This window comes from Dendrobates tinctorius, unplaced genomic scaffold (assembly GCF_039654945.1).
Source record: "Dendrobates tinctorius isolate UK_male_01 unplaced genomic scaffold, ASM3965494v1 ptg000164l, whole genome shotgun sequence".
NCBI classification, from domain to species: Eukaryota; Metazoa; Chordata; class Amphibia; order Anura; family Dendrobatidae; genus Dendrobates; species Dendrobates tinctorius.
The window spans coordinates 5,937,911-5,965,714 of NW_027361831.1; the positions used below are offsets into that span (position 1 = coordinate 5,937,911).

The 27,804-nt window shown below is 44.3% G+C and overlaps 1 protein-coding gene across 1 annotated transcript in view; it reads right to left on the reverse strand.

Moving 5' to 3' along the window:
- Positions 1–236: 236 nt before the first annotated feature.
- Positions 237–27,804, reverse strand: part of LOC141052923 (uncharacterized) — a 70,940-nt gene continuing 43,372 nt past the window's right edge. Inside the window, exons 8-13 of the mRNA XM_073550244.1 lie at positions 20,273–20,422; positions 19,964–20,143; positions 19,757–19,880; positions 19,579–19,673; positions 19,294–19,384; positions 237–2,226 (exon numbers count right to left, since the gene is read on the reverse strand). Coding sequence (XP_073406345.1) covers positions 533–2,226; positions 19,294–19,384; positions 19,579–19,673; positions 19,757–19,880; positions 19,964–20,143; positions 20,273–20,422 — 2,334 coding nt within the window. The 3' untranslated portion in view covers positions 237–532. The remainder of the gene's footprint in view (positions 2,227–19,293; positions 19,385–19,578; positions 19,674–19,756; positions 19,881–19,963; positions 20,144–20,272; positions 20,423–27,804) is intronic.

Genomic DNA, 27,804 nt, shown 5'->3' on the forward strand with positions numbered 1-27,804 from the left:
CAGCTGTTAAACAACTCATCTACTGAATTCTGGATTCTACATGATGTCTCCTCGGTGGGTGATTTGCATGATCGTGGGACCTTGATGTCACAAAATTGGTGACGTTACAGCGATATTGCTAGCGATATCGCTATGTGTAAAACCCCCTTTAATGTTCCTTGTTTACAGTATTTGTTAACAGGTTTACTACTTATGCAACACTATAAGGACTTGTATAATCTACATAATACAAATGATTTAATGTGCACAATTTAATGTCCTTTTGCAAATGCTCCGTAGATCACATATGTAATTTTGGATGTATATGAGAGTATACATTTTATTTTATACATGAGCGTATACATTCTATTTGGTGTATTAATAATATATACAATTATGTACATTCTATTTTGTTGTTAATAAACAAATTTTAAAAAAAATATGTGATTTTCAAGTAAATAATTTCTCACATTCTAAGTATGATAATGGCTTCTCCCCATGTTGTATTTTTGATGTTTAAGGAAGTACCATTCTTGGTTAAAAGTTTCACACATTATAAACATGAAAAAGATTTCTCCTGTTTGTGACTTCTCTGGTGTTTAAAAAAACATAATTTATCTGCATAACTTTTCCCACATTCTGAACATGAAAAAGGCTTCTCCCCTGTGTGAGTTCTCAGGTGCTTAACAAGAACAGAATTCCTGGTAAAAGATCTCCCACATTCTAAACATGAAAATGGTTTCTCCCCTGTGTGAATTCTCTGGTGCGTAACAAGAACAGATTTCCGGATAAAGGATCGCCCACATTCTGAGCATGAAAATGGCTTTTCTCCTGTGTGAATTCTCTGGTGCTTAATAAGAGTTGATTTCCGGTCAAAATATTTCCCACATTCTGAACATAAATACTGTTTCACCCCTGTGTGTGTTCTCTGATGTGAAATTAGATGCGATTTCTCTGTAAAACTTCTCCCACATTCTGAACAGGAAAAAGGTTTCTCCCCTGTGTGAATTCTCTGGTGAATGACAAAAGATGATTTCCGGTCAAAATATTTCCCACATTCTGAACATAAATACTGTTTCTCCCCTGTGTGAGTTCTCTGATGTGAGATCAGATATGATTTCTGTGTAAAACTTCTCCCACATTCTGAACATGAAAATGGCTTTTCCCCTGTGTGAATTCTCTGGTGCTTAACAAGAGTCGTTTTCCTATGAAAATGTTTCCCACACTCTGAACATAAATATTGTTTCTCCTCTGTGTGAGTTCTCTGATGTGAGATCAGATATGATTTATCTGTAAAACTTCTCCCACATTCTGAACATGAAAAAGGCTTCTCCTGTGTGTGACTTCTCTGGTGCTTAACAAAGCATGATTTATCTGCATAACCTTTCCCACATTCTGAACATGAAAAAGGCTTCTCCCCTGTGTGAGTTCTCATGTGCTTAACAAGAACAGACTTCCGGATAAAAGATCTTCCACATTCTGAACATAAAAATGGCTTCTCCCCTGTGTGAATTCTTTGGTGCTTAACAAGAGTCGACTTCCGACCAAAATACTTTCCACATTCTGAACATAAATATTGTTTCTTTCCTGTGTGAGTTCTGTGGTGTGCAGTAAGATTGGATTTATCTGTGAAACATTTCCCACATTCTGAACACGAGTATGGCTTCTCCCGTGTGTGATATCTCTGGTGATTAACAAGAACTGATTTCTGTAAAAAACATTTCCCACATTCTGAACATGAAAATGGCTTCTCCCCTGTGTGAGTTCTCTGGTGCTTAACAAGAACAGATTTTCTGATAAAAGATCTCCCACATTCTGAACACGAATATGGCTTCTCCCCAGTGTGAATTTTCTCATGCCTAATAAGATCTGAATTCAGGTTAAAATATCTCTCACACTTGGAACAAGAAAATCTCTTCTCCTCTGTGTGAATGTTTTGATGTTTAACAAAAGACATTTTGAGGAAAAAACTACTTCCTTGTTCTGGATGTGAAAATATCTTCTTTGCTTTAAGAGCAGTTTGTTTTTTAAGGCCTCTTTTATGACTTTTATTTTTCTTACTAGCCAGCAATGAATCATGATGTAGGTCCTGTTTCAAAGGATCAGGTGATAGATCTTTGCTGTGTAGGGATGATGCTATAACTGCAGTAATGGCATTCTCTTCAATTGTATCCTGTGTAGACTCAGGATCATCTGATTTAAAAACTGATGATGTCAGTTGTCCCTCTGATCTCCTGGTACAGTCATCTGCCAAGAATAAAACCAATTATTATTTTTAATAAAGTATCATTGAAATTTATAATTCTTTATCGCTTCATTGGGGCACACAGTTAACTATGGGGTGTGTGCTGCTGTCGCTAGGAGGCTGACACTAGGCAAAAAAAGGAAAATAGCTCCTCCTCAGCAGTATACACCCACCTACAGGCACATAGCAACTCAGTTTTAGCTTAGTGTCTGTAGGAGGCGGACCTGGATCTGATCCCAGATCCGCAGTTTTTTCCTTTACAGATTCCCTGTTTTGTGTGTACTGTATTAATCTTTTCACTTTATTTTTCAGATTCATCCTTCTGGGTAACTGGGTGTAATGTCTCACCCTGTTTTCCCTCACATATGTGACTGAGAGAGCAGAGTGATGTCACCCACATCGCCCACTCTTGGACCCGCAGGCAGAACTTTATCCCCTGTCACCCTGGTGGGTGTTTCAGGGCGATTCCTGGTGGCCAGTCCTTGCCTTTTCCCCTCCTCACCCATCTCCTCGGAGAGGTCTAAGAGGAAAACGATGGTCACCAGCAGTGGCCTCCCCCCTTCTTGTAAGGTGTTGATGCAACCTTCTGCACCATCTGGAGACGGTGCGGGAAGGAGGATCACCAATGCCAGTGACCCCCCACCATGTCGGAGGGCTCCTGATGTGATCGATCCTCAGCAGTGAAGAGGATCAGTGGACTCACCTGCATGTAGGTATGTTTCCTCCCCCAGCAGCGCAGGCAGGTCCCGTCCTCTTTCCAGTCCTTTCACAGGGACAGGGCAGCACGAGCATGCAGACCCCTTTTGTTTCCTTTAGCCCTCTTTCAGCAGAGGTCATTCTCTGTGGTCAGGGCACCCCCAGCAGCAGCGACTACTTTTCCTTCCCTGGCACCGCACATGCAGTGCTATTAGTTTTTGCATCCCTCTACAGGGAACATCCGACAGCCGCAGCCATTTTCCCTATAGTGCCCCCTCCGTCTCTCCCATGCCATTTTATACCTCCTGCTCCGTCAGTTTGTGTCTTCTGCCTGTGACACTGTGTTTCCTGCCTCCTCCTGCGCATTTGTCATCGGACTTCATCATCTGTCAAGGGGGACACATCTATACTATCGGTCATCTACTAATCCATCGCTGATATCTGGTAGGCACTGCCCCGTCCTTTTCCTTGCCTCTGCCCCCATATATATAGCCCTCTTCAGCAGTATCCCTAGGCTCGACCTATGCCCAACCCTGCAGGGGTTTCTCGTTTTCCCTCTAAGCCCACTGTGATCCATTACGCCTGCGCCCGCTGTAAACTAAAATGGTCTTCAAGTAAGCCGTCCCCTTTCTGCCAGTACTGCAGTCCTTCCAACATGTCTGCTCCTCAGGAGCACCCTAACGCCCGGGTTGAGAGCACACCCTTCCCCCCGGAGTGGGCTGTTGCCATGTCTCAGTCGGTCTTGGACCTGACTAAGGTATCGCAGACCCTGGTCCAGGCCCTGGAACGTCTTCCAAATCTATCTGCTGCCACCAAGTGCTCTGAACGCTTCCCAGGGTGATTCGCACGAACCTGAAAACGACCTTCGCAGGGACAGAGCGGAAAAAGGGTCTGGGAAGCGGGCTCTCCTTAGTTTCTCATCCAGTTCCCCGGGCCCCTTTGCATCTTCCAGGGTGCCCCTCTCTCCCCATACCTCCTTGGAAGAGGAGGCGTTTGGGTCGGATGTGGATTCCCAGTCCGGATCTGAGTCTGATTCAGACCAGATGCAGGACATGGTTTTTTTTAAAATTCGTTTATTAAACCACAGACAGGGTATACAGCACACTTTCTTGTACATGGTGATAAATACTTTATAAAGTATATATATCTCACATAGCATTAAATGCAAAGCAAAATGTGGATACCAGTTTGCATACAGAATAAAACATAATATTAATTAAATTACACTTGTCTTCATATTGTTGCTCAAGTGATGAAACCTATCTAACTTCTAAACCATAACTATAACTACAAAAAACAACTATTTCACAGCCTGATTCCACACAATCAGCTATTTATCATGCGACGTTTCCACTCTACAGGGTAAGAGGAGAGGAATTCCTCCTCTCCCAGATCTTCCCGAATTTACCCGGGCACCCTCTGTTTCGATACAGCGTGCGCTCATACGGGATAATCGAGTTCACCAATTTAATCCAGATCCTAAGGGAGGGACATGAGCCTCCCATCCGCCAGTACTTTTCGTGCCATAAATAGCGTCTCCCGTAAAAAGATCCCAGCATAGTGACCCCATGTATCCTCATCCCATACCCCAAACAAACAAACAAACCAGTGGCTCAAGGGGAAAAGGAGCTTGTACCAGGGAAGTTAATAATGATGTCACCTCCTTCCAATATTGTGCGATAATAGGACACTGCCAGATCATGTGAATAAAGTCTACATCTAATGAATGACATCTCAAACATTCTGATGATTGGAATCGGCCCATCTTGAAGAGTCTTGTCGGAGTCAGATATGATTGGTTTATGATATATAGTTGTATCATTCTGTTGTTAATAGATGGAGACAACCGAATTGGAGACTCCAGAATTTCTTCCCACTCCTCTCCCTGAATATCAGGGATGAGCCTTTCCCATTTCCCTCTAACCGAATTTATGGCGGATTCTGCCCCTACTGACAGCATGTATGTATTTAGGGAGGAGATGAGACCCTGGGGACCCTGCGATTTAAGGATTCCTATCAGGGGTAGAGATGAAATAGCATTGTCTACACCCACACATCTCTTGAGTGACTGAAAGGCTGACCTCAATTGCAAATAACGGAAAAACTGGCATCTCGGGACATGTCATTTAACCTGTAATCGCTCAAAAGACAATAGGGTTCCATGGTCATGCAAATCACCTATCGTAGAGACATTGTATTGAGCCCAGAATTCGGCGGATGGGTGTTCAAGCAATACCGGAAAATAACCATTATTCCATAAGGACATTTCAGCCATAATGTCCTCAAATCCAATCACCCTCTTAATCTGTTTCCACACCGACCGCGCCAGACGAAGCAGGGGCAACAGACGAGGGACAGAAAGCCCAGTGGGCAATAAGCATGTGCGGCATGAAGCAGGTGACTCTTAGAGTTAGGAAGATAATCACCATGTATCCACTTACTTATAGCTCTGGCCTGTCCAGCCAGATAATACAGAAAAAAGTCCAGTAACGTTGCCCCCCCCCCCCCTTTTAGGTCTTTGCAGATTGGACAGCTTGAGTTTAGGCCTGGTTTTCCCCTATATAAAGGATGTAATTTGGGAGTTCAAATTCGCAAAGAAGGACCTAGGCACCACCACAGCACTGTGTTGAAGACAATAGCTGAGCTTAGGGAGTAATATCATTTTAATTAACTTAATGCATCCGGCTACAGACAGCGGGAGTTTACTCCAAATTGTGAATTTAACTTTGATCATTTCTAGCAATAGGTGTATGTTAAGCTGCAAATCAAATGTGCTGCTTTGAGAGATATGAACACCCAGATATTTAAAACTGGATACAATGGGCAATGAGGAGAGAGTCTCAAGTCGTGGCATTGGGGAATGGGAGAGAGGCGTCAGGGCAGATTTCTCCCAATTTATATACAAGCCGGAATATTTACTAAATTTATTTATGGTGGAAAATCACTCGTCAGTGTTTCCTCTGCTCTATCCATATATATCACAATATCATCAGCATATAAGCCTATGGTATCTATCCAATCCGCTATTTCTATACCCTCAATATTAGGGGAAGATCTTATACGAATTGCCAATGCCTCGATCACAATGGCAGAAAGGGCTGGGGAGAGGGGACACCCTTGACGGGTTCCCCTATGTAGTGAAAAGGACTATGCAGGACATGGTTGATAGCCTTATTTTGGCTATTGCTCAAACCTTTAAACTAAAAGAGGACAAGGTTCCCACTCAAGAGCACTCAGTTTCCTTCAAATGGGTAAAACGTCCTCCTCGGACCTTTCCCAATCATTAAGAGTTTGAGGCAACTATGGCCAAACACTGGGAGCATTCCGAGAAGCATTTCCCGGGAAGGAAACAGCTAGATATCTTGTATCCCTTTAGCCCAGACCTTGTCAGCAAATGGGCAGAGTCTCCAAAGGTGGACCCCCCAGTTTCTCGCCTGGCCTCTAAGACAGTCCTGTCTCTACCAGATAGTGCATCTCGGATGCCACGGACAGGCAGATTGAGTCTTTGGCCAAATCGGCCTTTGAATCGACCGGTACCTCCCTCTGCCCCAGCTTCACCTCTACCTGGGTGGCAAAGTCTGTTTCTGCCAGGGCCAAAATACTCCGTAAGGGCATCGTAGCAGCAGCTCCTCCGGATGAGCTTGCAGATTTGGTGGCCCATATTGCTCACGCCAGCAAATATCTTCTCGCTGCCTCTTTGGACGCGGCCAGCTGTTCCACCAGGGCAAGCAGCAACATCACTGTCATACGCCGCATCCTTTGGTTGAAGGCGTGGAATGCAGATCCAACCTCTAAGAAGTCACTCACCAACCTGGCCTTTCAGGGTTACTGGCTATTTGGGTCCAGACTGGACCAGATAATTTCAGACTCAGGGGAAGAGTACTTCTCTTCCAGAAAGCGACCCTGCCTTTTCGTTCCTTTCGACCTTTTTCCCCTTCATGGACTTCCTCTCAGCAGGACCACTCATCCACCCCAAGGGAAAGAAGGAAACCATTCTTCAAACCGGCACTTCAGTGGAGGTCAAAGGGCCGCTCCTCCAAGCCCTCTGGGTCCCGTTCTCACAGATTTTCCTCTAAGTGATGGGTCACCCCCACCTGGAAATCTTTCCAGGGTGAGAGACCGACGTCTTCTCTTCAAGGACGCATGGTTGTCAGTCGTCGACGATGCCTGGGTCAGAGAAATAGTCACGTCCGGTTACAAGATTGACTTTTCTTCCCCCCAGGAAGACGTTTCTTTGTCTCACCCGCCAAAACTTCCGTGTTGAGCCCCAGGGGTTCTTCAAGCCGTCTCTTCCCTTTTACACTCAGGAGTAATCGTACCCGTTCGTTGGAATGAATGGTTTTCCGGGTTCTACTTCAACCTGTTTGTAGTCCCGAAAAAAGACGGATCGCTCCATCCGATCCTGGAACTCAAGCAGTTGAACCACCACGTTTGGATCCGCCAGTTCAGGATGGAGTACTTACGCTCAGTGATCGCCTCCATATAACCGGGAGAGTTTCTTTGTTCTGTAGACATCCAGGATGCTTATCTCCACATTCCTTTTTGTGCACAGCACCAGAGATTCGGTTTGCGATCCAGGAGGATCATTATCAGTTTGCGGTCTCTTCCTTTTGGCCTGGCGTCCGCCCCCAGGGTGTCCACGAATGTCATGGCAGCGGTCATGGCCATCCTTCGCTCCAATGGGATTCTTATAATCCCCTACCTGGACGATCTCCTGATCAAGGGACTGTCCCACCGAGACTGCGACCAGAGTCTTCAGATCACTCTGGACACTCTCGTCCGTCTCGGCTGGGTAGTCAACAGAGAAAAGTCTTCCCTGATCTCAGCTCAGTGCCTGGTGTTCCTGGGTATGGAGTTCGATACGACCCAGGCCCGTGTCATTCTTCCGAAGGAGAAGTTTTCGTCTCTCTATCAGGGAATCCGCTCTCTAAGGTGACCAGCTCCTATTCCCTTTCGGTCCTGCATGAGGGTTCTGGGGAAGAGGACTGCCTCCATTGAAGCAGTGCATTACGCCCAGTTCCACACCTGTCCTCTTCAGCTGGCCCTCTTGCCTGTTTGAGACAAGAAAAAAGTCTCCATGGACCGACCGGTACTTCTGCCTCTCAAGGTAAGGTAATCTCTGACTTGGTGGCCGCTATCCGCCTCAGTCCTGCGCGAGAGGTCCTTTCTCCCTCCCCGGTGGCAGGTCATCACCACCGACGCCAGTCTCCTTGTTTCGGGAGCGGTCTTCCTTTATCACACAGCGCAGGGTCATTGGGATGCTCAAGAAGTCCTTCTCCCCATCAATATCTTGGAAATCAGGGCAATCTTTCTTGCTGCTCCGCACATTCAGTCAGACAATGCCACGGCCGTGGCTTACATAAACCACCAAGGCGACACTCGCAGCAAACAGGTCATGACAGAGGTGACAAAAATTCTGAGATGGGTGGAGCGTTACGTCCCTGCCATATCAGCCGTTCAAATTACAGGGGTGGAAAATTGGGCAGCCGTTTTTCTGAGTCATCAGGGTCTCGCATCAGGTGAGTGGTCTCTCAACCCCGCTGTCTTCAACCAGATATGTCAGAGGTGAGGCATTCCGGACGTCGACCTAATGGCATCTCGGAAGAACCACAAGGTTCCTCATTTCATGGCCAGGTCCCGGAACCCGATGGCCATCGTTTGTGATACCCTAGTGATCCCATGGTCACAGTCTCAGCTGCCTTATCTTTTTCTGCCTCCTCCCTTGATTCCGAGAATCGTAAAAAATATAAAGGCAGAAGGGATTCCTGTTCTTTTGATAGAATGGCCAAGAAGGGCTTGGTACCCAGGAGATGGTGAACATGCTCATGGACATCCCCTGGAGGCTTCCAGACCGTCCAGATCTCCTCTCACAAGGCCCCCTCTTCCACCCGAGTTCTCAGTCTCTTGAGTTTAACGGCATGGCCGTTGAGGCCGCAGTCCTGAAGGTAGCTGGATTATCTCACAAGGTCATGCAGACAATGATTAGGGTGAGCAAACCAGCATCCTCACGCATCTATCACAGATGTTGAAGGCCTTCTTCCAGTGGTGATACTGGAGGCATACCGCGTTCAGGACAAACAGCCTCCTCCGGGAGTGAAGGCTCACTCCACCAGGGCCGTCGGGGCTTCCTGGGCTGTTCGTCACCAGGCTTCGGCTTTGCAAATCTGCAAAGCTGCAACCTGGTCGTCCTTACACACCGTTGCAAGGTTTTACGGGGTTAATATCCACGCCTTGGCTGACGCAGGCCTGGGTAGGAAGGTACTGCAGGCGGCAGTTTCCCACCGGCTGACCTAAGCCCATTTTTTCTTTACATATCTTTTTCCATTTCCCACCCTTGGGACTGCTTTTGGACATCCCATAGTTACATGTGTGCCCCAATGAAGCGATAAAGAGTGATTTTTGGTACTTACCGTAAAATCTCTTTCTTGGAGCCTTCATTGGGGGACACAGCACCCTCCCTGAATGTTTGTAACGTTGTTGGCCTACGTGCTGTTGTTTTGGGTTGGTACAATGTTGAGCTTCTGGTTGCTTCTCCTACTGCTTTAACACCCAGGGTTGCTTTGTGCCTGTCAGTGGGTGTATACTGCGGAGGAGGGGCTATTTTCCTTTTTTTGCTTAGTGTCAGCCTCCTAGGGCCAGCAGAACACACCCCATAGTTACCTGTATCCCACAATGAAGGCTCCAAGAAAGAGATTTTATGGTAAGTACCAAAAATCCCTCTTTTTGACCATTTCTAATTAAAATGTCCATTGAATTATTCACTAATACAATGACGGAAGACAGTCTAATAAACCTCATGAAGAGAAAAAGTAAAGCGTCGTGTTCAACTGTTTGTTTATTCTGCCTCCAAATATTGGAATAAAAAGCCACCACAAAATGTTATGTAGGTAAAAATTATACCAATAAAAACTTCTATTCATCCCACAAAAAACAAATCCCCACAAAAGAACTTACTTAACAATTTATGGTGTGCGTGTCTCCTGGAGCACAATCTAGGCATGATGTGTTGGGTAACAAAATGGCATGTTTGTAGTGTAGTCTGGCTGGAGTAATCAGCTCCCTGCTTCATCCAATTGGAAAGCAATACACCCTACTAAATCTTGAGGTATAAAGCCGGAAGCTGTCAGATACAGCCTTGTTTTCCTATGGTTCAGACCTCTGTGCTCAGCTCAGGACATGTGTATTTATATCCTGTTGTGACTCCAGCCACTTTATAAACTATTCTTGTGTCTTCCGATTTTGTATTTTCTCTGTCTTCCTGGTTCTGCCAAAACTACCTGAGTATTCTTTAGTCTTCTTGCTATATAGCACCACCAAACAGCAGCTAACTCCATGGCCTCTGCCTAGGGGTCTGTTGTGAGCTGATTTTCTCGTTCACCTTTGATGTCCGATGAACTCCCTCTGCTGGTGAAAGGAGATGGTGAAACTGATTTGGATGGGAGAAACCTGTCACCTGAACAGGTGGATTGCGATTGGACATCCGGAATCTCTGAGTGGATATAAGGCAGCCGACGCCCTGTAGGGTTGCTGGTGATTTCTCTGCACTGAGCTCTGGCCTCCAGTTCAGGTCCTGTCTTCTAAAGCTAAGTTTTGCTCTGTTATTGTTCCATGAGATTTTGTCTGATTTGCTTAGTTTTGTGTTCTGCCAGCCCCGGCTGGGGATCTACTGAATTTCCATTTTTGTCCCTGATCGGTTAAATCTCTTTTGCTCTGTCTTCAGAATATATCGGAGTGCTGATATAGGGATTTTGAAGTCTAGTGACTTCAGGGCTGTTTTTCCTATCAGACGTGTTGGGAAATTTTGGTAGGGTTTTTGCAGATTGCAGCCAGCATCTTTTCTGTCATTTCCTATCTAGTTAGTTGGGCCCCATCGTTTGCTCTGCCTGTCTTTCTGTCTGTGTTTGTGTTTTCATCTGTTTTCACTGACAATACATGTTGGGGGCTGTCTATTGCTTTGGGGTCTGCTGTGGGGCAGTTTAGATTTCCCCTTTCTTTCTTTAGGCTTATTTAGTTCTCCGGCTGTGAAGAGGCATCTAGGACCAGCGTAGGAACGCTCCATGTCTACTGTTAGTAGGGGTCTGCAATCCGCTAGCTACCAACCTCTCCGGTTTTCTGGACTTAGCTTGCATTTTTGTTTTTTCCTCCTCCGGTGACTCATTCAGAACAGGAGTCCCTGTTGTGAGTTCATTTTCTTGTCCACCAGTTGTGAGTTCTCCTTCCAGACTCCCCCTGGTGGTAACAGGAGGTAGTGAGGCTGATTTAATCAGCAGAGATTTGCCACCTGATAAGGAGGATGACGATTGGATCTCAGGAATCTCAGACTGGATTTAAGACAGCCGACGCCCTATTCTGGTGCTGGTGATTCCTTCTGGCTTGTCAACTCTTGGTTCTCAGCGCTGTTCCAGTCAGATCAAGTTAAGTTTTTCTGCTAATGTTCACACTTGATTTTGTTGGTCTATTCAGTTTTTTGTGTGGTCATCCAGCCCCGGCTGGGGCTGTGCTGAATTTTCACTCTTACTTATCTGTATTTGCCAATTTGCTTTTTGTCCCTTATTAGATTCGCCTCTTTTTGCTCTGCCACAGAATATTTCAGAGTGCTGATATAGTGGGAGAAGTCTAGTGACTTCAGGGTTAATTTTGTTATCAGAAGTGTTGGACATTATTTTTGTAGGGTTTTTGGCAGATTGCAGACAGTATCTTTCCTTTCCTATCCTTTTCTAGTTAGTTTGGGTCCCATCGCTTGCTCAGCATATTTTCCTGCCTATGTTTGTGCTTTCATCTTGTTTCACCGCCAATACATGTGTGGGGGCTGTCTATTTCTTTGGGGTCTGCTCTGGGGCAGTTAGTTTTCCCCTTTTCTTGCTTTAGGCTTATTTAGTCCTCCGGCCGTGATGAGGCGTCTAGGTTCATCGTAGGTACGCTCCACGGCTGCTGCTAGTTGTGTGGTTAGGATCAGGGATCTGCAATCTGCATAGTTACCAACCTCTCTGGTTTTTCTGGAGCTTAGCTTGTTTTGTTTTTTTCTCCACGGTGACCCATTCATAACAGAATCACCAGCCATACTGCAGATTCTAGGGTACTCAAAAGCAGGAAAAGGTTGTTAAAAAAGGAAAAGAAAAAAGTGTCTGGATTTTTTTTTTTAATGTATGTTTTCCTCTTTTTCTCTGGGGCCGTAGGAGGATTTTTTTTTTCCCTAATGGAGATTAAGCAATTGTCTGATCGTGTGGAGCAACTTGCTGCTGAAGTGCAGGGAATTTCCACCTACCTCATTCAGTCACATGCTGCTGAACCTAAGATCCCTACTCCTGATGTGTTTTCTGGGGATCGGTCTAAATTTCTGAAATTTAAGAACAATTGTAAATTATTTCTTGCTTTGAAGCCTAACTCATCGGGGAGCTCTGCGCAGCAGGTTAAAATTGTCATCTCCTTGCTGCGCGGCGATCCCCAGGATTGGGCTTTTTCTCTGACACCTGAAAATCCTATTCTGACTAATGTGGTTGCATTTTTTCAGGCCTTGGGGTTGTTGTATGATGAACCTAATGCTGTTGAACAAGCTGAGAGAACCCTGTTGGCATTAAACCAGGGTCAGGATTCTGCAGAGTTATACTGTCAAAAATTCCGAAAGTGGGCGGTCCTTACTACATGAAATGTAGTGCATTGGCAGCTCTCTTTCGGAAGGGTTTATCAGAAACCATAAAAGATATTATGGTGGGATTTCCTGTTCCCTCTGGTCTGGATGATTCTATGCCATTAGCCATTCAAGTTGATCGGCGTTTATGTGAACGTAACACTACACGGGAGGCGCTGCCACCTTTTGAACAAACGCCTGAAACTATGCAATGTGATGGGGTTTTGTCTAGGGCGCAACGTCAGGAGTTTAGAAGGCGTAATAAGCTGTGTTTTTTCTGTGGAGACGCCTCTCATACCATTTGTCTGCCCTAAACGAGAGAAACGTTTTACACACACATTTGCTGTGGACAGGGTACAACCTAAGTTCCTTTTGGCAATTACTCTGATCTGCTCCTTATCCACGTTTTCCACTAAGGCTTTTGTGGATTCAGGAGCAGCTTTGAATCTGATGGATTTGGACTTTGCTAAACATTGTGGTTTTTCTATGACGCCTCTGCGGACGCCTATTCCTTTGAGGTGTATTGATGCTACTCCTTTGGCGGAGAATAAACCTGTTTTGGACCCAGGTGATAATACGAGTTGCCTCAGACCACCAAGAAAGTTGTAAATTTTTGGTGCTGCATAATTTGCATGATACTATTGTTCTGGGTTTTCCCTGGTTGCAAACTCATAATCCAGTTTTGGATGGGAAATCTGGGTCTGTGGTGAGTTGGGGTTGTCAGTGTGTTCTTAGGGATGCTCCTGTTTCCTCCACCTCTCCTCAGTCTCATGATATTCCTGATTATCAGGCCGATTTTTCTGATGTATGTAGTGAGAGTAAGTCTGCGTCTTTGCCTCCTCATAGGAGTTATGACTGTGCAATTGAGTTGATGCCTGGGTGTAAATTTCCCCAGGGTCGGATTTCAACTTATCAGTACCCGAACATGATGCTATGCGATCCTATATTAAGGAGTCGTTGGAGAAGGGTCATATTAGACCATCCTCGTCACCTTTAGGTGCTGGGATATTTTTGTGGCCAAGAAAGATGGTTCATTAAGACCGTGTATTGATTATCGGTCCCTTAACAAGATGACGGTTAAATATCAGTATCCGTTACCTCTGATGTCTGATTTATTCTCCAGAGTTAAGAGTGCCTGCTGGTTTACTAAGCTTGACCTCAGGGGGCATATAATCTTATTCGCATCAAGCACGGGGATGAATGGAAGACGGCGTTTAATACTCCGGAGGGACATTTTGAGTACCTGGTGATGCCTTTTGGGCTCACTAATGCCCCTTCTGTCTTCCAGTCCTTTATGAATGATATTTTCCGTGACTTTGTGGATAAGTTTTTGATCATCTATCTGGATGTTTTGATCTTTTCTAGTGATTGGGATTCTCATGTGGAACACGTCCGGACTGTGTTTGGGTTTTTGAGGGAGAATTCCCTGCTTGTTAAGGGATCGAAATGCCTCTTTGGTGTACAGAGGATTTCATTTTTGGGATTTATCTGGTCTCCGTCGACTATTGAAATGGACCTGGCCAAGGTACAGGCCATTTATGATTGGGTTCAGCCTACTTCTATGAAGGCCCTCCAGAAGTTTTTGGGTTTTGCTAATTTCTATCGTAAATTTATAGGTAATTTTTCTGGTATTGTAAAACCACTGACTGATCTGACCAAGAAGGGTGCTGATGTGCTGAATTGGTCTCCTGAGGCTGTCTCAGCATTTCAGGAGCTTAAGCGGAGATTTACTTCAGCTCCAGTTTTACAGCAACCTGATGTCTCACTTCCATTTCAGGTGGAGGTAGATGCTTCTGAGATTGGTGCAGGAGCTGTTTTGTCGCAAAAAGACCCTGTAACTTCTAAGATGAATCCCTGTGCCTTCTTTTCTCGAAAGTTCTCCCCATCTGAACGCAACCATGATGTGGGTAATCGGGAATTGTTGGACATGAAATGGGCATTTAAGGAATGGAGACATTGGTTGGAGGGAGCTAGACATCAAGTTGTGGTCCTCACCGATCACAAGAATTTGATTTATCTGGAGTCGGCCAAACGCTTGAATCCTAGACAGGCTAGATGGGCCTTGTTTTTCACGTGTTTTAATTATTTTGTGGTCTCTTTTCTTCCGGGCACTAAGAATGTTAAGGCAGACGCCCTTTCTAGAAGTTTCTTTGCCGATTCTCTTAATGTGACCGAGCCTACTACCATCCTAGGTGAGGGGGTAGTTCTTTCTGCCATTTCGCCCGATTTGAGACGCGCCCTGGAGGAATTTCAGGGGGATAAACCTGAGCGTTGCCCTATGGGAAAATTGTATGTTCCTGACCAGTGGAGAAAGAGAGTGAGGTCTGAAATTCATTGCTCCGCATTGGCTGGTCATCCAGGTATTTTTGGTACCAGAGATTTGGTGAGTCGGTCTTTTTGGTGGCTGGCCTTATCTCGTGATGTCAGGAATTTTGTACAGTCCTGTGGGACTTGGTCTCGGTCTAAACCTTGTTCTCATTCTAGTGGGTTGCTGATGCCCCTGCCGGTGCCCAAGAGGCCATGGACCCATATCTCAATGGATTTTATTTCTGATCTTCCTGTCTCTCAGAGAATGACTGCTATCTGGGTGATTTGTGATAGATTTTCGAAGATGGTCCATCTTGTACCACTCCCAAAGTTGCCATCTTCTGCTGAGTTGGTGCCCTTGTTTTTACAACAGGTGGTTCGATTACATGGGATTCCTGAGAACATTGTGTCCGACAGAGGAGTCCAGTTTGTGTCCAGATTTTGGAAAGCCTTTTGTTCCAATCTGGGAATTCAGTTATCCTTCTCCTCCGCGTTTCACCCCCAGACCAATGGACAGACTGAGAGAACAAACCAGACCTTGGAGTCTTATTTAAGATGTTTTATATCTGGTGATCAGGATGATTGGGTCTCATTTTTGCCCTTGGACGAATTCACGCTGAATAATAGAGCTAGTTCTGCCACTTTGATGTCACCCTTTTTCTGTAATTTTGGGTTTCATCCTCGATTCTCTTCAGGGCAAGTGGAATCTTCATTCTGCCCAGGTGTGGACACTGTGGTTGAGAGAATGCAGCAGATATGGGACCTAGTGGTGGATAACTTGTCACTCTCTCAGAGAAAGGCCCAGCGATTTTCCAACCGGCATAGGACCATTGGTCCCCGGTTTAAAGCAGGTGATATAGTTTGGTTGTCGTCTAAGAATATTCCTATGAAGGTTGCATCTCCAAAATTTAAGCCAAGATTTATTGGACCTTATAAGATTTTGGAGATTCTTAATCCTGTTTCTTTTCGATTGGCTCTTCCAGTAACGTTCAAGATCCATAACATATTTCACAAATCTCTGTTGAAGAGGTTTGTTGAGCCAGTTGTTCCTATGGCAGCACCTCCTGACCCTGTGTTGGTTGAAGACAATGTGGAATATGAGGTAGAGAAAATATTGGATACTCGTTTGGTTAGACGGAGATTCCAGTATTTGGTCAAATGGAAGGGTTATGGCCAGGAGGATAATTCTTGGGTCTCTGCCTCTGATATTCATGCCAATAGATTGGTTCGTGCTTTTCACCAGGCCCATCCTGATCGGCCTGGTGGCGTGGATGTGGGTTCGGTGACCCCTCCTCAAGGGGGGGGTACTGTTGTGAGTTCATTTTCTGGTCTACCAGTTGTGAGTTCTCCTTCCAGGCTCCCTCTGGTGGTAACAGGAGGTAGTGAGGCTGATTTAATCAGTAGAGATTTGCCACCTGATAAGGATGACGATTGGATCTCAGGAATCTCAGACTGGATTTAAGACAGCCGACGCCCTATTCTGGTGCTGGTGATTCCTTCTGGCTTGTCAACTCTTGGTTCTCAGCGCTGTTCCAGTCAGGTCACGCTAAGTTTTTCTGCTAATGTTCACACTTGATTTTGTTGGTCTATTCAGTTTTTTGTGTGGTCAGCCAGCCCTGGCTGGTGCTGTGCTGAATTTTCACTCTTACTTATCTGTATTTGCCAATTTGCTTTTTGTCCCTTATTAGATTTGCCTCTTTTTGCTCTGCCACAGAATATTTCAGAGTGCTGATATAGTGGGAGAAGTCTAGTGACTTCAGGGTGAGTTTCGTATTAGAAGTGTTGTACATTATTTTTGTAGGGTTTTTGGCAGATTGCAGACAGTGTCTTTCCTTTCCTATCCTTTCTGGTTAGTTTGGGCCCCATCGTTTGATCAGCCTATTTTCCTGCCTATGTTTGTGTTTTCATCTTGTTTCACCGTCAATACATGTGTGGGGGCTGTCTATTTCTTTGGGGTCTGCTCTGGGGCAGTTAGTTTTCCTCTTTTCTTGCTTTAGGCTTATTTAGTCCTCCGGCCGTGACGAGGCGTCTAGGTTCAAAGTAGGTACGCTCCATGGCTGCTGCTAGTTGTGTGGTTAGGATCAGGGATCTACAATCTGCATAGTTACCAACCTCTCTGGTTTTTCTGGGGCTTAGCTTGTTTTGTTTTTTTCTCCACGGTGACCCATTCATACCAGGTCCAAGTATAACTTCAGGTCTATGTATAAGGGTTAAAGGGTGACAAGCGGGGAATTCCTGAAATCTGGAAAATAAAGTTGCTAGCACCAAGCCTGTCTGTGATAGCAATTTTTTTATTTGCTAGGTAACCACAAGCAGTGCCCCCATTACATTGTTCCTGCAAAATATTCCAAAAATATCTGCTGTCATGGATTTACCGTGACAGAGAGGAACCAGAAGACCACAGCATCTGATTTCTCCTACTCCTGCACTGATTAAAAGCACTTCACCTTCATATTAAACGGTGTAAGTTTCATTCTGCAGTGCAGGAGTAGTCTGCTCAGTTGAGAGCGCCTGGAAGCTTTCCTGTGTTAAGGCTCTGCTGTTCACTGTAAGCCACCCTTATCTCCTCTATAATCTGGGCCCTGGTTAGCACTCAATTGTCAGAGATAGCTTTTTTTGCATGGCTAGAGGTTGTTGGCTATTATTGGAGTACATATTTGGATTTATCTATGACTGTTGCTAGGTTTTGAGGGCGTTATAATTACCTTTCTTCTCCATGAACGTAAAAAGGAGACTGCGTGCCAAACAGGCTACATCCTTATTGGCTACAAGCCATTAAATGGTCCCTCCCATCTAGGATTTTGGAATACTCCCGCAACAATGAGGGAACAGCCCGGGGGGGGGGGGGGGAAGTAGTATGGGATATGATTAAGGCTTTCATTTGGGGAATTTGCAGAAGAGAAATCAGCAAAATAAAATGCAAAACACAGGAGAAATCACAGGAACCGCAGCAAGAGATCATGATGCAAGAGGCTAACTACGGTACATAGATAATCCATAGGAAACAAATAGGCAGCAGTGGAGTCATCTCAGAGGGACATGACTGATCTTCTAACGGGGATGACGTCCCATAGTTAGATTTTTATTTTCTATTTTATTGAGGAGGAAAGTGCGGGAATTTTTTTATGGCAACAATGGTAAAGGCGCAAAATGGGTCTATACATATAATTAAACTAGTATCAGTAGAAGGGGAAATAATTACAGACACTTCAGGTATGTTGTCCACATTAAGAACACACTATAGAGAAATATACACTAAATCCACAGTGCAAGAGGACAAAATATCCCTATACTTAGATGTGGGGCCCATTATGGAAGAACAGTGGAAATAAGTGTTGGAACTCACTCCTAGAATGTCCCCATGTGAATCTCAGAGGCTCTCGCAGATCTACCTTATTTATAGCGTATATAGAACACCGAGCTTTCTTTTTAGAATTGGTAGAATTGGAATACGTCCAAATGCAGATTGTCCAAGATGTGGAACTGAAAATGCACATTTGCTACACATGTTCTGGGAGTGCAGTAGATTGGGCTCCTATAGGAAAACCATATTATCTTTAACCCCTTTCTGATATGTGACATAATAATACGTCCCTGTGTCCTGGGCCTTATTGACGGGGATGGATTATTATGTCATGGTGATCGTGCACGCACACAAGCTGTGCGTGCGCGATCGATGCCGGGTATAAGCTGATGCTGACAGCCAGTACTTTAACCCCCTAAATGCTGCAATCAAACGCAGCATTCCGGGAGCCGAAATAGCGATGAAACCCCCTCTGCCCTTGGATCAGAGACCCCGCGGCGTGACGCTAGGTGCCGACTGATGCCAAGGTGACCCAACATCCGGTCACCAGAGCTAGGAAAGTTGCTTGATCATGTGCAGTGCATGATCAGCAGCTTTGTCTGTCAGTGCAGAGCTGACAGTTTGTACAGCACAGAGAAGCTGCTGCATCCCCATGCTGTACAAGCAATCAGCCTGCAAAAAATGATAGTCCTAGAGTGGGACAAAAAAAAAACAAAAAAAAACAAACTTTTTTTGTAAATAATTGTCACAATATAAAAAAAAAAATAAAAAAGATATTGTATCCATAAATAAATATTTGTATGAAAAATATACAGTATAAACAATAAAAGTACACATTTTTGGAGTTACCAATAGCTACATGGAACTCTCACACACTGCTTGAATAATGTGTCTAGCCTTTAGTCTAATTCCAGTCTCCAGCTACTGAGAACTGTTTTACCCAGACTTTCCACACTCCTCTACTCTCCTGTTCCTATGATTCCTGGGGCTAATTCCAAAAACTTCAACTACTGCTTGCTGTTCCCCGCTCATGCTTCTCCAGCCATTAGATTGCAGCCGTGCTCCACCAGTATCATAGCAGCCAGTGATTGAAAAGTATCGGTGACTTCTCTGCATTTAGTGGTTACTACTCACCTGGGTAGTCATATGTAGGAATCTCCTCTTTACACCGCTTGTCACCCTTCACATATGTCTCTGTGGTATTAATATGGGTCAGATCTTTACCCTGAAAAAAATATGGTAAAAGTCACTGATGGAGAAGTCACATCTATGATCAGTTCTAATCCTGCCATCTCCACCATTGTCATTGCACAAGTATAAAACATATAATACTGGTGGATAAATCAAGACTGAGAACAAGACCTTCACAGCCGTCTACACATCATAGGGGAGATCTCATGTCACCTTCTCTCCATCTACCTGATGATCCTGAGGAACATCGGGTTCTTCTTGTTTACAGTCCTGTGGAAGAGGACGGGGACATCTCTCTGGTGTTGGCCTCTTACTGGATAGATCTAAAGGAAACACATACAGGGACTGAATTCATTCCTTACATACAGATAATTATAGGCAGTGTGTGTTTAGTCCTGTCTTTTACCTGGTGATGTGAGGGGCTGGGGAACCTCCATCATGACGTCCTTGTACAGATCTTTGTGTCCTTCTAAATACTCCCACTCCTCCATGGAGAAATAGACGGCAACATCCTGACATCTTATAGGAACCTGACACATACAGATATATCGTCACCCCCTCGATCCCTTCATAGCGCTACCGTATAATGTTCCAGCATTCCCAGCAGTGTCACCTCTCCATTTAACAGCTGAATCATCTTGTAGGTGAGTTCTAGGATCTTCTGGTCATTGATGTCCTCATGTATCACGGGGTGAGGTGGAGGCCCTGTGATTGGGCTCAGGGATCTTCCCCATCTCTCAGACTCAGGGTCCTGACAGCGCTCACTAGAGGTCTTCTTCACTACTGTGTAACCCTGGTTATGGAGAGACACATTAATAAATCTCACTACAGACATTTCCAGAGTCCTCACCTCTCCAGTTCTGTCCATCTGTTATTCCCATAGATAAGAATGATGTAATGTGACGTCATCAGAATCTCTCACCTCTCCAGTAAGCCGGAAGAGGATCTCTAGGGTGAGGTGTAATATCCTCTCAACCATCTTGTCTCTGTTCTTATCCATCCTTGACGTGTAAATCAGAAACATTTTCTTATATAGAAGATCTCCATTGAGAGGATCAGAAACTGTATGAATCTGAATGGGAGGAAAATTGTAACATCATAAAGGATCCTACGGTAATAACACAATTACTGGAGACAATAAGGAAAAACATAGAAAGAGATGTAGCAAAGATTTTGTATTTATGATGGTTGGAACTTCACGATGCAGAGGCCGTTTTCTCATTGTCACATACTATTACATAATACTAAATGCACGGCTTGTTTAAGTCCTAAGAAACTGTGGTCAATAGCGACCGTCTCATCCAGGTGGTAAACGTTGCATTAGCATCTCGCTATGTGACTGCAGGGTGCTGATTGTTACTATGGTAGTTAGGAAAAATAACAAACGCTCTGGTACTTGGAAATTGATGACACAAAATATATTTTTGCTCCTGAATAATGAGGTTTCTGTATAGATAATTTTACCCCCACATTTTGCTTTGGGAGAAGAGAATAGGTGATTACAGACATTTTAGTGTAATTTCCTTTTAAAAAAAACAGGATAAAAAAATGTCTGATTGAAAGAAAAGTGGCCCATTTTCCCACCACTTTATTTGTGCTCTCAAATACTATATTGAAAAGAAAAAGCATTTATAAATCATAGAAAATGTGTTCAAAGACCTTGTGTGGAGACATAAAGATGCTTCATCTACAAAGGTCTACATAACAGGGAGGATTGGCAGCTCAGAATTTCCTTGACTTTTTCTTGGCTTTAGGAACTTGGAAACTGGAATATGGCAAGTTCTAAAGTAATTTCCCTTTCTTATTTAGTGTATTATGTTTTTTGTATAATTTATCAAAATATATCATTTCTCCCCGTGAAAGTCATATTCTAGGTATGATAATGCCTTCTCGCCATATGGGATTTTTGGTGTTTGAGAAGGTATCGTTATTGTTAAAACTTTCCCACAACATGAACATGAAAATAACTTTTCCTGTGTGAATTTTCTGGAGCTCAACAAAAGTCGATTTCCGGTCAAAATATTTCCAAAGTTCTGAACATAAAAATTGTTTCTCCTCTGTGTGAGTTCTGTGATGTAAGATAAGATGCAATTTCTCTGTAAAACATTTCCCTCATTCTGAATGTACAGTCATGGCCAAAAGTTTAGAGAATGACACAAATATTACATTTTCACATGATCTGCTGGCCTCTGGTTTTTATGTGTGTTTGTCAGATGTTTTTATCACATACAGAAATATAATTGCAATCAAATTATGAGTAGCAAAAGGTTATATTGACAGTTAGAATGAGTTAATGCAGCAAGTCAATATTTGCAGGATCAAATCCTGACTGATAGCAGTCCATTCTTGCAAAATCAATGCTTTTATTTTGTCTGAATTTGAAGGTTTTTGTTTGTCCACCCGTCTCTTGATGATTGACCACAAGTTCTCAATGGGATTAAGATCTGGGGAGTTTCCAGGCCATGGTCCCAAAATCTCTGTTTTGTTCCCTGAGCCATTTAGTTATCACCTTTGCTTTATGGCAAGGTGCTCCATCATGTTGAAAAAGGCATTGTTGATCGCCAAACTGCTCTTGGACGGTTGGGAGAAGTTGCTCTTGGAGGACATTCTGGTACCATTCTTTATTCATGGCTGTGTTTTTAGGCAAGACTGAGAGAGAGCCCATTCCCTTGGCTGAGAAGCAACCCCACACATGAATGGTTTCAGGATGCTTGACAGTTGGCATGAGACAAGACTGGTGGTAGAGCTCACCTGGTCTTCTCCGAATAAGCCGTTTTCCAGATGTCCCAAACAATCGAAAAGGGGATTCATCAGAGAAAATGACTTTACCCCAGTCCTCAGCAGTCCACTCCCTGTACCTCTTGCAGAATATCAGTCTGTCCATGATGTTTTTTCTGGAGAGAAGTGGCTTCTTTGCTGCCCTCCTTGAGACCAGGCCTTGCTCCAAGAGTCTCCGCCTCACAGTGCGTGCAGATGCACTCACACCTGCCTGCTGCCATTCCTGAGCAAGCGCTGCACTGCTGGTAGCCCGATCCCGCAGCTGAAACTTTTAAGAGATGGTCCTGGCGCTTGCTGGTCTGTCTTGGGCGCCCTGGAGCCTTTTTGGCAACAAGGGAACCTCTCTCCTTGAAGTTCTTGATGATGCGATAGATTGTTGACTGAGGTGCAATCTTTCTAACTGCGATACTCTTCCCTGTTAGGCCATTTTTGTGCAGTGCAATGATGACTGCACGTGTTTCTTTAGAGATAACCATGGTTAACAGAAGAGAAACAATGATGCCAAGCACCAGCCTCCTTTTAAAGTGTCCAGTGGTGTCATTCTTACTTAATCATGACAGATTGATCTCCAGCCCTGTCCTCATCAACACCCACACCTGTGTTAATGGAGCAATCACTGAAACGATGTTAGCTGGTCCTTTTAAGGCAGGGCTGCAATGATGTTGAAATGTGTTTTGGGGGATAAAGTTCATTTTCTAGGCAAATATTGACTTTGCAAGTAATTGCTGTTAAGCTGATCACTCTTTATAACAATCTGGAGTATATGCAAATTGCCATTAGAAAAAATGAAGCAGTAGACTTTGTAAAAATTAATATTTGTGTCAGTCTCTAAACTTTTGGCCATGACTGTAAGTGTGATTTCTCTGGTGATTAACAAGAACTGATTTCTGTAAAAAAAAAAAAAAAAAAAAAAAATTTCACATTCTAAACATGAATATGGCTTCTCCCCTGTGTGAGTTCTCTGGTGACTAACAAGAATCCATTTCCGGTTAAAACATTTTCCACATTCTGAACATCACCAGGTATGACTTAACCACATGGTTTAACCCCTTCATGACCAAGCCTATTTTGACCTTAATGACCAGGCCATTTTTTGCAATTCTGACCAGTGTCCCTTTATGAGGTAATAACTCCGGAACGCTTCAACGGATCCTATCGATTCTGAGATTGTTTTTTCCTGACACATTGAGCTTCATGTTAGTGGTAAATTTAGATCGATAATTTTTGCGTTTATTTGTGAAAAAATCAGAAATTTGGCAAAAATTTAGAAAATTTTGCAATTTTCAAATTTTGAATTTTTTTTCTGTTAAACCAGAGAGTTATGTGACACAACATAGTTACTAAATAACATTTCCCACATGTCTACTTTACATCAGCACAATTTTGGAAACAAAATATTTTTTTGTTAGGAAGTTATAAGGGTTAAAAGTTGACCAGCGATTTCTCATTTTTACAATAAAATTTACAAAACCATTTTTTTTAGGGACCACCTCACATTTGAAGTCACTTTGAGGGGTCTATATGGCAGAAAATACCCAAAAGTGACACCATTCTAAAAACTGCACCCCTCAAGCTACTCAAAACTACATTCAAGAAGATTATTAACCCTTCAGGTGTTTCACAGGAACTAAAGCAACGTGGAAAGAAAAAAATGGATATTTTAATTTTTCCAACAAAAATTTTCTTTTAGCATCAATTTTTTCATTTTCACATGGGCAACAGGATAAAATGGATCCTAAAATTTGTTGGGCAATTTCTCCTGAGTACACCGATACCTCATATGTGGTCATAAACCACTGTTTGGGAGCACGGCAGGGCTCAGAAGGAAAGGAGCACCATTTGACTTTTTGAATGGAAAATATGCTGGAATACTTAGCGGTTGCCATGTCACGTTTGGAGAAACCGTGTGCATAAACATTGGAGCTCCTCCACAAGTGATCCCATTTTGGAAACTAGACCCCCCAAGGAACTTATCTAGATGCATAGTGATCACTTTGAACCCCCAGATACTTCACAAATTGATCTGTAAAAAAAAAAAAAGTACTTTTTTTTCACAAAAATGTTCTTTTAGCCTCAGTTTTTTCATTTTCACATGGGCAACAGGATAAAATGGATCCTAAAATTTGTTAAAAAATTTCTCCTGAGTACACAGATACCTCATATGTGGTCATAAACCACTGTTTGAGCACACCGCAGGGTACGGAAGGGAAGGAGCACCATTTGACTTTTTGAATGGAAAATTAGCTCCAATCATTATCGGACACCATGTCGCATTTGGAGAGCCCCTGTGTACCTAAACATTGGAGCTCCCCCACAAGTGACCCCATTTTGGAAACTAGACCCCCTAAGGGACTTATCTAGATGTGTAGTGAGCACTTTGAACCCCAAGTGCTTCACAAAAGTTTATAACACAGAGCTGTGAAAATAAAAAATATTTTTTTTTCCTCAAAAATGATTTTTAGCACACTATTTTTAATTTTCACAAGGCTAACAGGAGAAATTGGACCACAAAAGTTGTTGTCCAGTTTGTCCTGAGTACGCTGGTACCCCATATGTGGGGGGGAACCACTGTTTGGGCACACGGCAGGGCTCAGAAGGGAAGGAGCGCCATTTGACTTTTTGAAATGCAAATTACTTCTGATCGTTAGCGGACACCATATCTTGTTTGGAGAGCCCCTGTGTGCCTAAACATTGGAGCTCCCCCACAAATGACCCCATTTTGGAAACTAGACCCCCTAAGGAACTTATCTAGATGCATAGTGAGCACTGTGAACCCCCAAGTGCTTCACAAAAGTTTATAACGCAGAGCCATGAAAATAAAAAAAAAAAAATTTTTCCCAAAAAATTATTTTTTAGTGCGCAATTTTTTATTTTCACAAGGGTACGAGGATAAATTAGACCCCAAAAGTTGTTGTCCAGTTTGTCCTGAGTACGCTGGTACCCCATATGTGGGGGGGAACCACTGTTTGGGCACATGTCGGGGCTCGGAAGGGAAGTAGTGACATTTTGAGATGCTGACTTTGATGGAATGGTCTGCGGGTCTGATGTACCTAAACTGTGGAACCCCCCCCCCCCAAGTGACCCTATTTTGGAAACTAGACCCCCCCAAGGAACTTATCTAGATGTGTGGTGAGCACCTTCAACCCCCAAGCGCGTCACAGAAGTTTATAACGCAGAGCCGTGAAAATAAAAAATATTTTTTTTTCCTCAAAAAAAAGATTTTCAGCCAGCAATTTTTTATTTTCACAGGGGGAGCAGGATAAATTGGACCCCAAAAATTGCTGTACAGTTTGTCCTGAGTACGCTGGTGCCCCATATATGGGGGGAACCATTGTTTGGGCACACATAAGGGCTCGGAATGGAAGTAGTGATGTTTTGAAATGCAGACTTTGATGGAATGGTCTGCGGTCATTGTTACGTTTGCAGAGCCCCTGATGTGCCTAAACAATAGAAACCCCCTACAAGTGACCCCATTTTGGAAACTAGACCTCCCAAGGAACTTATCTAGATGCCTGGTGAGCACTTTGAACCCCCTAGTGCTTCACAGAAGTTTATAAAGCAGAGACGTGAAAATTAAAAAAAAAAAATTTCCACAAAAATATTTTTTTAGCCCCCAATTTTTTATTTTCCCAAGGGTACCAGGAGAAATTAGACCCCCAAAGTTGTTGTGCAATTTTTCCTGAGTTTCGGGCACACGTCGGGGCTTGGAAGGGAGGGAGCACCGTTTGACTTTTTGAACGCAAAATTGGCTGGAATCATTGGTTGCACATGTCGCATTTGGAGACCCCCTGATGTGCCTAAACAGTGGAAACCCCTCAATTCTAACCAACCCTAACCCCAACACACCCCTAACCACAGCCCTAACCCCAACACATCCCTAACCCTAATCCCAACCCACCCCTAACCCTAATCCCAACCCTAACCATAACCCTAATTCCAACCCTAACCCTAATTCCAACCCTAATTCTAACCCTAATTCCAACCCTAACCCTAATTCCAACCCTAACCCTCTTTCCAACCCTAAGGCTATGTGCCCACGTAGCGTTTTAAAAACCGGACTCCTTCCCAGAAATCGCGCAGTTTTTTCCTCGCGATTTCACCGCGATTGTGTTCGCAATTTTTGCGTGCGATATTCAAGCACTTTCCAAGCGATTTGAAGCATCGCTTGGAAAGTGATTGACAGGTTGGTCACACTCGTCAAACATAGTGTTTGACAAGTGTGACAAGGTTTTTACTATTGAGGCCGCCTATGCGGCATCAATAGTAAAAGATAGAACGTTAAAATGCTAAAAAAAAAAAATCGGGGTATATTTACCTTCCGGCGTCCCGCGCTGCATTCCCGGCCTCAGCGTTCCCAGTAATGCCTTGCGAGACCTGTGATAACGTTGGTCTTCGCGTTGCTATAGCGATCTCGCGAGACCGCTAGAGTCACGCGAGACTACGTCATCACAGGACCGTGCCGCAAGGCATTACTGGGAACGCTGAGGCCGGGAATGCAGCGCGTGACGCCGGAAGGTAAATCTACCCCGATTTTTTATTTTTTATTCTTTTTTTTACAGGGGTATGGTACCCAGGGCCTGGGAGGACAGTCGCCTCTCCCCCACACCGTGGGTACCAACCGCACATGAGACGCTTAACTTCCCACATGGTGGGCATAGCCACATGCGGGAAGTAAGCGATTCTCATGCATTCCTATGGGTGCGGAATCGCGGCAATTCTTTGCGATTCCGCACAAAAGAATGACCATGCTGCGATTTTTTCCGTGATGCGATTTCGCCGCGGAAAAAAGCGCAGCATTAGCACAGCATGTGCGGAATGCCATAGGAATGCATGGGGGTCGTTCTGTACACGATTTTTAAACATTTTCGCAGAGTTTTCACGCCAAAAATCACGGCAAAAACGCTTAAAAATCGCTACGTGGGCACACAGCCTAACCCTCTTTCCAACCCTAACCCTCTTTCCAACCCTAACCCTAATGGAAAAATAAAAATAATTTCTTTATTTTATTAGTTGATCCTGCCTATGCGGGTGATAAACGGGGGGTTTATTTACATTTCATTCTATTTTGATCACTGTGAAAGTGATCAAAATGAATGAATGGAAATTGGAGCCGGCGGGCGCACTGCGGGACCGCGGGACACCAGGAGCCATAATGGCACTTGGTGAGTACTGGGAGGTGGGAGGGGGAGCAATCGGAAGCCGGGGGGGAGCGGAGGGAAGGCGGGGGGGGGGGGAGATGATGACAGCGGCGGCACATCGCCGCTGTCATTCAGTGGCGGGGGGCAGATCCTCCCCGTTAACGGGGGGGGGGGTCGGATCGCTGTCACCAGCCATGTCCGATGCTACAGCAGCGTCGGACATGGCTGGATTGTAATATTTCATCAATTTTCATTGATGAAATATTACTATCGCTCTGATTGGCTGTTTCACTTTTAACAGCCAATCAGAGCGATCGTAGTCACGTGGGGGCGAAGCCACGCCCCCTATTCTGAAGAACAAAGCCCCCTGTATCTGCGGGTCGGGTGACCTTTCAGTGACCTAGGTCACCCGACCCGCAGGGGGGGCTTTAAAGTCATGACGCCACATAGGCGTCACTGGTCAGATTTGCACCAGTTTTCATGACGCCTATGTGGCGTCATTGGTCGTGAAGGGGTTAACACATGTATTTGATATATT